Genomic DNA, 12,730 nt, shown 5'->3' with positions numbered 1-12,730 from the left:
GTAGGTTATGCCTTATATCCATTCGCTGGATGTTATTCATAGGATCAGTACATCTGTTTAAGAAAATGGTCTATTTCAGTAGTGTTATTAAAACAGACTTGTAAAACATGATGGCACAGGCAGCTTTTGTTTTAGGTCAGATACAGAGCTCTAGCAAGTGTACTTTGGGTTGAGTAGGTAAAGATGATTCTGATAACCAGTTGCTCCAGCCTCCCTCTGTGCTGTCCCTCTGCTAAGTGATGTGACCACTTTTTTTGCTCTTTGTCACTGATAGCTGCTTATATGGAGTATTTCTGCCCATCATTGCATCTCTTTTTCCTCTGTCTTCTGGATGCTGCAATAGAAAGGAGTATCTTACTGAACTGCTGAAGGAATGCTGGATTGCATGTCTGGAACAATTTGCAGGTACCATTTGAGATTTTTTGGTTGGTAGGGTTCACATAGCTTGCCAAAACATATTAACAAGTACCTTCCTTCTAATTTTGCTGAGATATTCCCTTGAGCTGAAATTCTTCCTTCTCTCACCTGTCCTGCCTTCCCCAGTGTTTTCCTCTTTTGTAGTTTTCACCATGACTGGTAGTGACAGTAAGGGTAATAGTAGTGATAAGAACGCTGTCATTGCCCAAGAGCTGAGAAGATAATGAAGGTACAGTCCTGGGCAAAGCTTTTCTCACTCATGCTGCTGCTGAGTTCTTAGATATTTGGGGATGGAAAGTCTCCTTTTTGCCTAAGTCTTAAGGTGGTGTGCCCTCTCATGGTGTTCATCTGCAGCGTTAATTTTAGTTCAGACTTCTGTTTTGTCCCTTTTGGGCTTGTAAATAAGCAATCACAAGCTGTAACACAGTCATGAAACCAACCACATACTCAGTATGGCATTGCTTTATTAATCATCTCAAGGCTTTACTGAAATCTTATGTAAGCAGGAACCTTTTAAGGGTAGCAGTTTTATCTTAAATCACTTCAGAATGCAGACAGTTTTTTTTAAAAAAGAAATAAAACCCTCCATGCAAACAACCCCATTCTCTAGTCTCAAGTACTTTTCTGGGAAAGGTTTGCACTTCCCGTTATCTTAAGTGTAAAGGAAGGGCTGATAAGGAAAGCTCTACATATGCTGGTGCTACGAGAAAATAAATGGAGATAAAGCAGAATGAGCAATGCAGAGCTTAGCTAGCTGCTGAAACTGGAGATAAAAAGCTGCTTTCCTCTACTGGGTTTGGCTGGATAGAGTTAATTCTCTTCGTGGTAGCTTGTATGGTGCTGTGCTTTGGATTTGTGACTAAAACAGTGCAGGTAACACAAGGTGATTGCTGACACTGACAAGGAGACAAGGTCTTCCCTGCTTCTCACACTGCCCTATCAGCGAGTAGACTGGGGCTGCAGGAGAAGGTGGGAGGGGACACAGCTGAGACAGTTGACCCCAGCTGATCAAAAGGATATTTCATACCATATGGTGCCATACTCTAGTAAACTAGGAGAAGAAGCAGGAAGGAGGGGGATATTTGGAGTGATGGTTTTTGTCTTCCCAAGTAACCATCTCATGTGCTGGAGCCCTGCTTTCCTGAGGATGTCTGAACACCTGCCTGCCCATGGGAAGCAGTGAATTAATCCCATGTTTTGCTCTGCTTGTGCATGCAGCTTTTGCTTTACCTATTAAACTGTCTTTATCTCAACCCACAAGTTTTCTCACTTTTACCTTTCTGATTTCTCTCTCCCATCCTACTGGAGTGGAGTAAGAGAGCGAGTGACTGTGTGGGGCTGAGCTGCTGGCCAGGATTAACCCACAACAGCCCTTTTCCTTCCAAAGTGCTTAAATGTAAAATGCAAGCGGTGGTCTCAAGCAACACAGTAATTTTACTCTTTCTAATAATGGTAGATGAAGACAAGGAAAAAAACCCAACACAACAATATTTTGTATGTAAACACTTAAAATGGATTTATTTTTAAAAAAATCATTTTTACAGTTGGATCATACAGTATTCTTCTGTACGCCTTAAATTAAAAGCCTCCAGCTTTTAAAAATGCTGCCCAGTACAAAAGGGCTAACGTAAAACTGTAGTGTTTATGTATAGAAACCATCACTACACATCACTAAATATCACTCTAAATAGTCTCTTCACCAGTGTCAATGTGTGGAGAAGAGATGGAAGATGAGACTCTATAATATTTAAGGGCTTCCTTCTTTCTCTTACAGTTCAGTCTTCAGAAGCTTCAGTGCCTTCTGCATATTTGAATACACTAGAAATGAAATATTCATGCATGTTATTTTTGCTGCAACTTACTCTACCAGCAACTGCAAATGCTGTGGAGAAAATGTCATTATTATTAAAGCTTTTAGTCACATGTCTATTGCTACAGGGATTCTGATGCACCCTGCTCTTCCAAGCAATTTGTGAATGTCATGTGTTTAATTTTGACTGGTGAGAACATACATCTATTAATGCAAAAACATGGGCATTCACAGGGCAAAGACAGGAGCTGTGCAGCAGTGAGGGAGGGCTGTAGCAAACATCTTTCCCTGCTCCCACATTGCCTGGCCTGGCCTGGCAGGCCTCATGTGTGAGTCCTCACATTACTTGCATCAAACACTGCTGAATTATGCAAGTTCCTACTGACGTATACTTGCTTTTAAAACAGATGGATGCTTAAGACTCCAGGGCTCTGGCATCATTCTCTTCACCTCACTGATTTTTAAGTCTAGCATCCTGTTTAATTTTAATCCTAGTTAAATGTCTTTCAGCAAGTACTGATTACACGAGTCTGTAATGCCTGGCGTTATTCCTTGTTGCATGAAAAATGTGACTGCTTTAAGAATATTTTCAGAATGTTTCAGAACACTACTTACACAATGAAATGTCAGAGGGCTCGTAGGCATAGAGACGGTTTGAGTATCTTCCAGTAATATCTGCTCTCACTGTCAGGGAAGGATCTGGAAAAATAGGATGAGAGAAGATGTAGAGGACAGGACTAACCTTCAAGTGGAAAGAAATAAAAGAAAATCAACCTTTTAGCACTCCTACTTGCTTCCTAAATGTTTCTGCAAGACACATCTGCTTCTGCTAACGACCAAGAAATTAGTCTTCTACACAGTCACTGATGTTCCAATTGTGTTTGCAGGTTTATTAGGAATGGGATGGGTTACCCATTCTAGGGACTGTGGCATCATGTCATTGAGAGAGGAATGCTGGAACTGTAAAGCTGGCTGGGGTTGCTTTGATGTTTCATCCACAAAACCAACTAGAACCGTTATACTTCTCATGGAATAAAATCGTGTTAATCAGCCTGAGGATTTGAGATGTATGATGCAACAGGGGCTCTGCTCTGAGCTCAGGTGCTTGAGGTACTCACCTATGAACAAAACCCGAGGGACGTACTGGCCATCAGGTGCAAGATTCTTGTCTGTGGTTTCATACTTAAAGAAAACAGAGAAGGTTCCCAGTCAAGGAGAGCATGCTACATAAATATTTTTTTCCTTCATTGTACTTTGTGTTGTGAAATCCTGCTCAAACAATATATTGCGCAGTTTAAGAGATTATTTGTCTGGGATGCAGTTTTTTAACAGCTGGAATTGCAAATTGATAACAACAGTTCATGCTCTTGTTAAACTTTAAATTCTGTCACATTTTGAGTTTACGATAGCTACAAATGAAAAAAGACTTAGTACTAAATCTATTATGCTTCAGCAGTGGCCATTTTCCTAGCCAACTCTAGCTCCTAAACTGAAGCTAGAGAAGCCATAATTAAAAATACAACTTTATCGCTTTTATTTAGTGAAGTTTAACTGGGAAACTTACAACAAGGTTCAGGAGAATGAATTTTTCAGCCAGTTTCTGTATATCTTTGTGTTCAGCAAAAACCTTCTTGAGGGCTAGAGTGAAAGAAATGGGAAAGAAAATTAAAAATATGCCCCTGGAATTGTTTGTCCTCAAAAAAAGAAATTCAAGCAAACTGGCAGAATCAAAATGAGAATTCCCAGTTTACAATTGCAGCAAATGAAGGTTTCCAGTTCATTCCACCCACTCAGTTATATTCTGCATTAAAGAGTAATTATATTGATACAAAATGCCCCATCTTCAGACAGCGCAGCCGCCTCTCAGATTTGTCTACTTAGGTTTGAACTTGAGCATTTGACTATTCCGACCTCTTGTTCTACTATTGCAGTTTATTGCAGTTCTTAAGGCACTTGACAATACAACATGTTGGGCTTTGGCCCGAAATGTTTGGAAGGGTTTTATTTTTTGTAAAAAGAGTCTTCTGGAGTTACTGGAGCTCTGGATGGCTGCAAAGGTCTTGCCATGTGGATCAACTTGCAGGAATAAGGGCCCCCAGATAAATTCAGAGACACTGGGAAAAGAGCAGTCCCAGTTGCCAGAAATCCTGCAAGAGCTTAGTTTTAGCCTGGTTTGATTTAGTCCCTGGCTGGATTCAGTCTCAATCATTGATGATACTGAGAACTGACTATGTCCTTTCCAATAAATTATTGTTTCTCACTACTCCTGGTCTTGCTGTTGGTTTTGGCTGTTTGTGACGTGAACCAAAACCAGATTTGTCAGAAGTCAAACCCTGCTGACCTGTGCTCATTTCTGTATCCATTCTGTATCACGTAATACTGACTTAACATTTTTATTTTATTTCTGCACGTTAGGAAATACCTGTGTGGGGTAGTGACCAGAAGAACACTCCCCATGCTTGTGCAAGCAAGCAGAGTGGTGGCTGATTTTTTTTTTTTTTTTTTAAACAGCATTTATCCAGAAACTGAAAACAATACTATTTTTTTTTCCCCCAGTGCAAAGGGATTACCTTGGCTGTGTGGGCAGTCTTCCAAGTGGTGGATAATCATCAGGGGTTTCTGGCTGGAAAAGAAGAGCCCTCGTTAGGAACAGGGGAGGCCCAGGGGGCTCGGGCTGGGCGCAACAGGGAAGGCAGGGTCGGTACCTGTGCTTGGCACGGAAGAGAGCTTCCTCATAGGTCTGTGTCCAGATGAGCTGGTCTCCCCAGCCTGTGGGATGGTAGGGGAGAGGACACACACATAGACAGAGCCTTATAAGCCGGGCCTGTGGCCTGGGGTATGAATCCTGCCAGCCTCTGCCGGGAGAGGCTTGGAACAACCCCGCTGCCAGGGGGCTTTAAACCAGGAATAAAGGAGGAGAGGGGGCTAGGAAAAGGTATTTGCAAAATGAGTTACAAGAAAATTACTTTGTTTAGAACAGCATAGTAACCGAAGCATTCATGATTGCACTTTTTTTTTTTTTTTTTTTTTAATTTGGTTGGTCGTTTTTTACCTCTGGAGAGTGTTTGAGGCAGTTTCGGCTTAGCAGTAGTCTCCTTTGTGTCCTTCTTGCCTGCATCCTTTGCCAGAACACAGGAGATGGCAATGAGCAGCAGGAACATGGACATGTAACTCTTCTCCATGGCTGCTCCTGGAACAAATGAGAGAAAATCTCCGTCACTGTGGTGCCTCCCAGGCTGGTGCTGGCTGTGAGGCAAACAGCAGATAAGGACAGGTAAGCAGTAAATCAAGTCACAAATATGCAGTGGGGGGAGTCAGGGCTGAAACAAACTGCTCCAGGCAGAGGCTTGGGGGAATGGTGAGGAAACGTGAGGTTTGCTTAGCAAAGTGCCCTGAAGGAACCGGCTGCTTCTCACTGCCCTGCTCATGCCATTGGGCTGTGGCCCTTCTAGGATGTGTGTGTATGTGTTTATTAGTTTATCTCTCTTCTTTTTACATGTATTGAATATGCTCACTAAAATAACTGAGTTTTGGCGATTCCAGAAGTACTTGGAAGTCCTAATAATTTCACAATTCTACCTCGATCTCCCAGCTATAGTAACCCAGCAGCAGGTGCTGAAAAATTAACTTGGCTGTGGGAGTAACTCAAATGAGAAGTCAGAATGTTAAGCCAGGCTTTACAGTGAACATCAGCACAGACACAGCTTAATGGTGGTGTTGAAACTGTCTTCTCCCTTAAAAGTATCATCTAATCCTTAAAACTAGCAGAATCTGTAATAAAAAGAGTGGGGAGAAGTTGCTGTGTGGCACAGTGAGAACTGAAATGGAGGTTGAAGGTAGAAGCAGCACAAAGCAGAGGACTTTTCCTGAGCCACTCTTGAGACATGTCTGCTGGGAAGCTCCTCAGCATTTCAGCTGGGTTGTTTCTCTGAAGGGGTAAAGCACTTATGACCCTGTGTTTACTCATTACATGTCCTCCTGGAAACTAGAACCAATACAATGGTGAAATAAGAAATTTTAAGATACTCCAAAAGTGATACAGAACATTCAAAAGATTAATTAAAAAAAATGCAAAAACCCCAAAAACCAAACCAAAACCAAAAAAACCAACAGGCTGACAGTTTTTAAAGTTCAGACAATGAAAATTAAACTCCAGGGAAACAGAAGTGTTTTTCTGGGTAGGAACTGCAGGAGGAGACATTAGCTGAATTTCCATTAGTGATACAATGCTCTTTGCTACTGGGATGTCCAGTAGAGCTCAAATATCCAAAGAGTCACTGTTTCAAGGGTCTGAAATACAACTTTTCCATCAGACGGCCTTCCTGCCGTAAGAAAAGTTTCCTTGGCAAGGAAGAAAATTGCATGAAGTTAAACTCTGTGGATTGTCAGGGTTACCTGAAGGGTTGTTTTGGCTTAGAGCTGTATGGTGGAAGTAATGCTTCTTTAAAAAGAAAAAAAAACGAAAAAGGTATAGGACAACCAGGAAATCGAAGACCAGGCACATTTTGTGCTGTTGTGGAGGCAGAGGGACAGCAGAACATTAAACCTGTTCCTTAAAAGCTTTACCCCTGGAAGAATATGTGCACTTTTGAAAAGTTTTCCAAAATAACCCCTCCTCTGCTAGTTCTTTTAGCCTGCAAAGCCAACATTTCTCTACACATTTTCCTTCATATCACACTGTGCTGGACTGTGTCTGCTTTGCTGCAGTCTTTTCTTTCCACTGATCAGGTCCCCCAGCCCCAGGTAGCACAGCTTCACAGCTCCCCCAGCACTTTCAGAAGCATTGAGCGTGCAGTGCCTTACCTTATTTACTCTCCCAGACGCCTGCCAGGGTGCGAAGGTGTTCCTGGTTACAGTGTGAATGCTGCTGTTCCTACTGCCTATTTATGCACCTCGACAACTCAACTCCACCCACAAGATTTGAATTTGAATACTACTTCCCAAGAGCTAAACTTTCAAGTTTTTTCCCCACCAAAACATTCAGAGTTAATCTCATAATTAAATAACATTACAGTTTCCTGTCATAGACTGTATCTAAAGCTCAGAGATGTTTCGGTAGACTTTTGGGATATTTATTAAAAGGTGATTTTCAAAGGCTGGCAAAGTTCCAAGTCCAGGTAAGCTGAAGTCAAGACTCCTGATTTGCCTGAAGAGTGATTTGTCTTTTTTTGATTGGTTGGAAAATCAGTATGGATCACTGTTCTTTTAGTCCTTAGAAAAAGTTAAATTGATGACTCAGAACTATAGAGGTTAATTAGATAATTAACTATGCACATTATACAGATGTGTGTGTACACATGCACATGTAACGACACATAGAAAAATTGTAATAAAACCCCAAAGAAAGTTTGTAAAAATCTCCACAAAAATGTATTTGGAAGCTGTAACAAAAAGCTGTGTTCATAAGCAGGGGTCTAAATCAGCATTTATTTCAAATTCCAGGATTAATTAGTTGTTTAGACATTTAACTACAACATCAACACCAATAATTTTAGCTTTCAGATACATGTATAATACAGTGCAATGCTCAGGAAAATGAGACTTTTTAGGGTGCCTGGAAGGCCATTCCTACTGTTGTGCTGTCCGCAGACAGTCCTTCTGCAGGGAGGTCAGTATGATTCTGTCCTCAGCAATATATGTTAAAACTACAGTACGTTCTTCTTGGTGCATGCCTCATATATTTCAGTGAGATTAAAATCACATGTTCATGGGCAGTGAGCACTTAACATTACTCAGCTGGGTAGATGAAATCCATCAGATATGGACTTTCCTGTTTTAATTCACAGTGCTCTCTGATGGCTGCGAACAGCATCCATTTGTTACAAATATACTTAAGAGAATCAAGAGCTTTGGATCACAGTCTGGATTTGGATTTTTTTTTCTTTCATAAATAATTGGGAAAACATGGTGCAGAAGCCAGATGGTGAACTCAAGCTAAAAAAAATTATTGCTGTTCCTTACAAACATTCAGTAGTACCATGCTTTACTTAGCTGCTTCACTTATTAGAAGGCTGAAACCAAAGCTCCTAGTGACATCAGTCATTCAAACTTCACTTTCTGTATATTTCATGATACATGTATGTTTTCCTGATAAAGAAATGAGAGAGTTTGCATATAAATTTCTTCTTCTCCAGCACTTCTCCCTGAAGATTTAGAGGTGTGTTTTGTTAACTTCTATATTGTCTATCCAAACCACATCCATTCAGGTTTTCTTCAAAACATATACCAAAATAAGTTTCCAAGATCCATATTTGGATATGGGACCACTCACTCACTCAATCAGGTTACACCCTTAATCGACCTTAGTAAAGATGTAGAAGTAAACCTTGTGTACCCATTTCTGAAATCTTTGTCTCAGCTCAGACAATTCATAATTGTAATTTTACATGTTCTTGCTGACTGTCTTCTCAGGTCACATCTAACAGCATTTTGTAGTTTTAAAACCTGCGACAGAAGTTCTAGTTGCTCTCTGGAGATGTGAAGAGGTAATGAGCAGGTAAGCTCTCACACACTTTTTAAAAAAATTGGATTTTGTCTAAAAATGCATCCTCAAAACTAAGCCCCCACGCACTCCTTGGCTCCAGTCTCAGATGTGCCTCTATTTCCTTTGCACCTTTGCTTTCTCCTGGTTTTGGGAGATGCATTTACCTTAGCCTGTTTCCACATAGCCTTTTGAAAGAATTATTTCCTGCAGGAAACTCAATAATTCAAATACAGCTACTCACAGGGGCTTCCCTGTTAGCTCAAACTCAGTGATCTCAATTCAGACAGTTAAACTTTTATCTAAGTCAACCTTGTACCTTTTTAATGAAGAGAGAGGGCAACTCAGCCTTTCCCACAGCTCCCTGCTTGGACCCTGAGACTGTACCCAGACACTAAGTGAGCTTCTGGCAGTTTATAATGAACTACTTTCTCCACCTTACTGACTAAATCTTTCAGGAATTACCCCAGAGAACTTGGAACAAAATAGGACTATTCCAAAAGGGTTTTTGTCTTTTGCTATTAAGATGTGGTAGACCCTATTATCATTAATATTTAACACCTTTACAAAACTAGTAATTGGATTTTTAATATGATTTTGATTCCTCCACCTGAACAGGTACCTTTGTTCGTTAGGTTATGCACAAATCAGCACAGCTTCAGATGACTGATGTTATAACTGTTTTGAAAGCATTCTCTGAAGTGCTTTGTTTTTCCTTGTGTTTTGTAATACATAAGTTTTAGAATCCAGTTGTGTCTCCTAATTTCATAATAAACACATGCTTCGAAGTCTTATGATCTAGTGCTCAGAATATCAAAACTTTACATTGGGTGAATGAGAAGTAATGAAAGAGATGTATAGTCAATCCCACACTAACAACGCCCTGAGTCAAAGCCAGAGACTGGGCCAAATCTGGGAATCAGCAAGTTTCCAGTGCTAAAGTAGTAGTATATTGTAAGATACTGTGATTGAAAGCAGAACAAATTTATTTGAGAACTGGTCAAATTTCCGTTGTCAGTGCTTTAACCACATGTGAACTGGTTAGTAACTTTTTCATCATCTAAAAGCTCTTTGGAGGAAATGTGACTGAAATTTTCTGGAAAGCCTTACAACCCAAAATTTAGGAGCTGAAACACCTCTGACACCTATAACAGAGGCAGGTCCCGTTTTATTTCTCTCTTGCCCTGAAATAACTCAAATCCTTATCATGAATATTATGGGTAGGTGCCGTCTGGGTTGGGATATGGCATGATGACCGATGTCCCCGGTCATGCATGTCAAAACTGTTTCTTTTGTATAATAGTCATTTATGCTGGAGCAGGTACCAGACCCCAGATACCCCACTTCCCAGCTTAGTTGTGGTCTGTTAGGCAAGAAAGCAATTCTTTTCACATTGGCTCAGGCAGTGTTTGCTAATACATGCAAATGGAGTGCACACTGCTAAAGGGGAGACTAGAAAGGACCTGGTGTCTAATAAGTGGTGAAGACATTCTCCTGAGAGTTGGAAGACCATGGTTCAACCATCTCCTTTCTACTTTATTTTCAGTACAAAGCCACATTTTCAATATAGGGCTGAAAACTCAGAAGTTCTGTAGATTTCTATTGCTGAACGCTTAAAGCTGGTAACTGGAGTTCAGATAAATGTCTGCTAAGAATCTGATGATTTGTTCTGAAGGATGATGGTTTCCCAAAATATGTCAACCCAGCACTTTCCTCTTTTTTGTTGATTGAATTACTCAATTAACTTGCATTACCTGTAGTTTATTGGTAAGACTTTTCAAATTGGCTAGCAGAAGAGGTGGTGAGGACTTAAAATATGACCTTCTGATGCTTTAATCACTGCTTGCAAAACAAAAGACCAATCCATGAGGATTTTAGTATCTCTGAAGGCATTCTTTTTCACTTATATGTGGATGTTTGTAATACAAATCACCACCACTTGATATAGGCTGGCATGAAAAGCATGGAGCATCCCTTACATAATTTTAGATAAAGATATGGGTTTATCATGTAGCCAGTTCTTATACTATACTCTGTTTTGAGCTCTGAAATACTGGAATGTCTGGGAGGCATTGCTGAATGACACGTTTTAAAATCACTAAGTCATTTGAAGACCCATATTAAATATACTTGCCCTTGCATTGTTTAGTGCCCTTTTTCACACAATAAGGAAGCTGTCATGGTCTGTTACACCAAGGAGTGTCAAGGTTTTCAGCATATGTGGGACTTAATTGCTCAGCTTGTGTTTAGTAAGAGAAAGCCTGGCAGCCTCCACAGCGAGGCAGCGAATGACTGAAGGGGGGATTCTGTGAGGAGAGGGACTGGTAAGCTGGAGGTCTACCACAGCCTGTGAAGAAGACTGTTTATCTGGTCTTTTTAACTGGGAAAGTCAATTATGATCAGCAAAGCTTCATGCCTGAAATTCTTGTACTTAAGTAAATGTGTTTTAATTAATTGAAATAACTAACTGTGTCTGAAATCAGAAAGTTTGCTGTACTCCAAGATTAAAGCCAATGACTCTTCCCCGTCTGAGCAACTGATATTCAATTTTGAGTATTGCTTGAAATCTGTAAGCTAAAAGTTTCCTATTTTTGATATACTGTAATATATGAGAATGGTGGGAAGACCTTAATGTTTTGGACAGCTTATTTTTGTACTTAGTACCACATGAACAGTCTTTAGCAGACAGTTTTTAATTAACCCCTTTTTGTTAACTAAGTGCCCTTCTGTTTCTGGCCTGCTTTGGTCCTTGGATGATGAACTCTGTTACAGGCCAATAGCTGAGCCACAGCATCTGTAATTCAGTGAGTTTTCAGAGCTGCCACCTTGCTGTGATCTCTCTGTGTGCCTCCTTTGTATTCATTGTTCTTATGTCAAATTTATATTTGTTTATCTGTACACCAAACTCTCTCAGTTTTCCAAATACTTTATCTCAAAGATCAGAAAACTTTGGTTTCTAGTGAGTACCAGTGACACGATGTCCCACCTCTGACTCCAGAACTGGTGGTCCTTAAGTAGTAATTCTTTATTCTTACTAGCTCACCTGAAAGTTTGCAAAGATAAAGGATTCTGTCATGATCTGGGGTTGTTTGTGATTGTTTGCTTGGTTTTTTTAATGAATGACCAGTAAATACATCTGCTCAGTGAAATTCCAGCTGAACCCACTGACACAACTTCCTTCTTAGCCTCACTGCTGCTTGTGTGCTACTGTCACATTATTTAATATTGCTTTTGTTTTGGGGTCAACATCCCAATCAGCATTACCTCTGAAATGAAGAGTATGCATTCTGCCAAGTTTCTCTCTGTTCCTGATAGTGTTGGTCTTTTTCTCCAAGCTGTGCAGACTCTTGTGGTGTTGACACTCTCTGGCCTGCATGATGTGCACCACAGTACCCTCCATCTTCTCCCAGATTCTTGACATTGCCTTGGCTTGTGTATTTGTCACAGAATGTGCAGTTTTAGTCAGTCACGGACTGCACAGTTTTAGTCAGTCACGGACTGCACAGTTTTAAGGGACTCCAGTGTGGAGGTTCATCCACCTTTGTGCAGCAGATCTCACAATTGTCATGTCTCAGATGTTCTATCATGTTCTCACTCTGTCCATATCATGATACCGTTTCTTCTCCCTCTGCTTCAGTCTGGATGAGGGTCTTTGCTTGGACAGTGTCAGTTACCTGGTCAAGGTTAAATCTGGGATTTAGCAGTCTCATTTCTGAGTTGGATTTCTAAGATCATGAATATTATCTTTTTTTCTGCATCTTAGCCACTGAGTTGTAAAACTAACTATCCAAATTTAGACCAGGAATAAACTGGTCTAAATGTCTTTACTTTCTTTTTGTTGTTGTTGTTGTTGTTTTTCTTTGTTTTTGTTTTTGTTTTTTGTTGTTGTTTGTTTTGGTTTTGTTCTCGTTTGTTTGTTTGCTGGTTTGAGTTTTTTTGAGGAGTGTAGGGAATGTTTTTTTTCTTTTTTATTCCCCCTGTCCCCTAGAGTGCAGTACTCTACCTTTCTGTCCAGTGTAACA

General features: G+C 40.3%; 1 protein-coding gene across 1 annotated transcript; it reads right to left on the bottom strand.

Moving 5' to 3' along the window:
- Positions 1-1,907: 1,907 nt before the first annotated feature.
- On the bottom strand, positions 1,908-7,114 carry AGR2 (anterior gradient 2, protein disulphide isomerase family member). The gene is made up of 8 exons (XM_051786006.1): positions 7,031-7,114; positions 5,280-5,417; positions 4,933-4,996; positions 4,798-4,850; positions 3,792-3,865; positions 3,346-3,409; positions 2,843-2,926; positions 1,908-2,235 (listed from the first exon to the last, which is right to left on the bottom strand). The coding sequence occupies exons 2-8, from the start codon at positions 5,407-5,409 to the stop codon at positions 2,186-2,188; spliced, it is 519 nt and encodes a 172-aa protein (XP_051641966.1). The 5' UTR covers positions 5,410-5,417; positions 7,031-7,114; the 3' UTR covers positions 1,908-2,185.
- Positions 7,115-12,730: the final 5,616 nt, after the last annotated feature.

Source organism: Manacus candei, unplaced genomic scaffold (genome assembly GCF_025592945.1).
Source record: "Manacus candei isolate 608988 ecotype Guabito, Panama unplaced genomic scaffold, ASM2559294v1 h1tg000021l, whole genome shotgun sequence".
NCBI classification, from domain to species: Eukaryota; Metazoa; Chordata; class Aves; order Passeriformes; family Pipridae; genus Manacus; species Manacus candei.
This window is presented reverse-complemented; position numbering and strand designations above follow the sequence as displayed.

Excerpts from the sequence above, each read along its gene's own strand:
- AGR2 (XM_051786006.1), bottom strand. The coding sequence starts at position 5,409 with ATGGAGAAGAGTTACATGTCCATGTTCCTGCTGCTCATTGCCATCTCC. Across the intron at positions 3,866-4,797 it reads AGACTGCCCACACAGCCAAG|CCCTCAAGAAGGTTTTTGCT; the intron begins GTAATCCCTTTG and ends CTTTCACTCTAG. Across the intron at positions 3,410-3,791 it reads TCATTCTCCTGAACCTTGTT|TATGAAACCACAGACAAGAA; the intron begins GTAAGTTTCCCA and ends GTTTTCTTTAAG.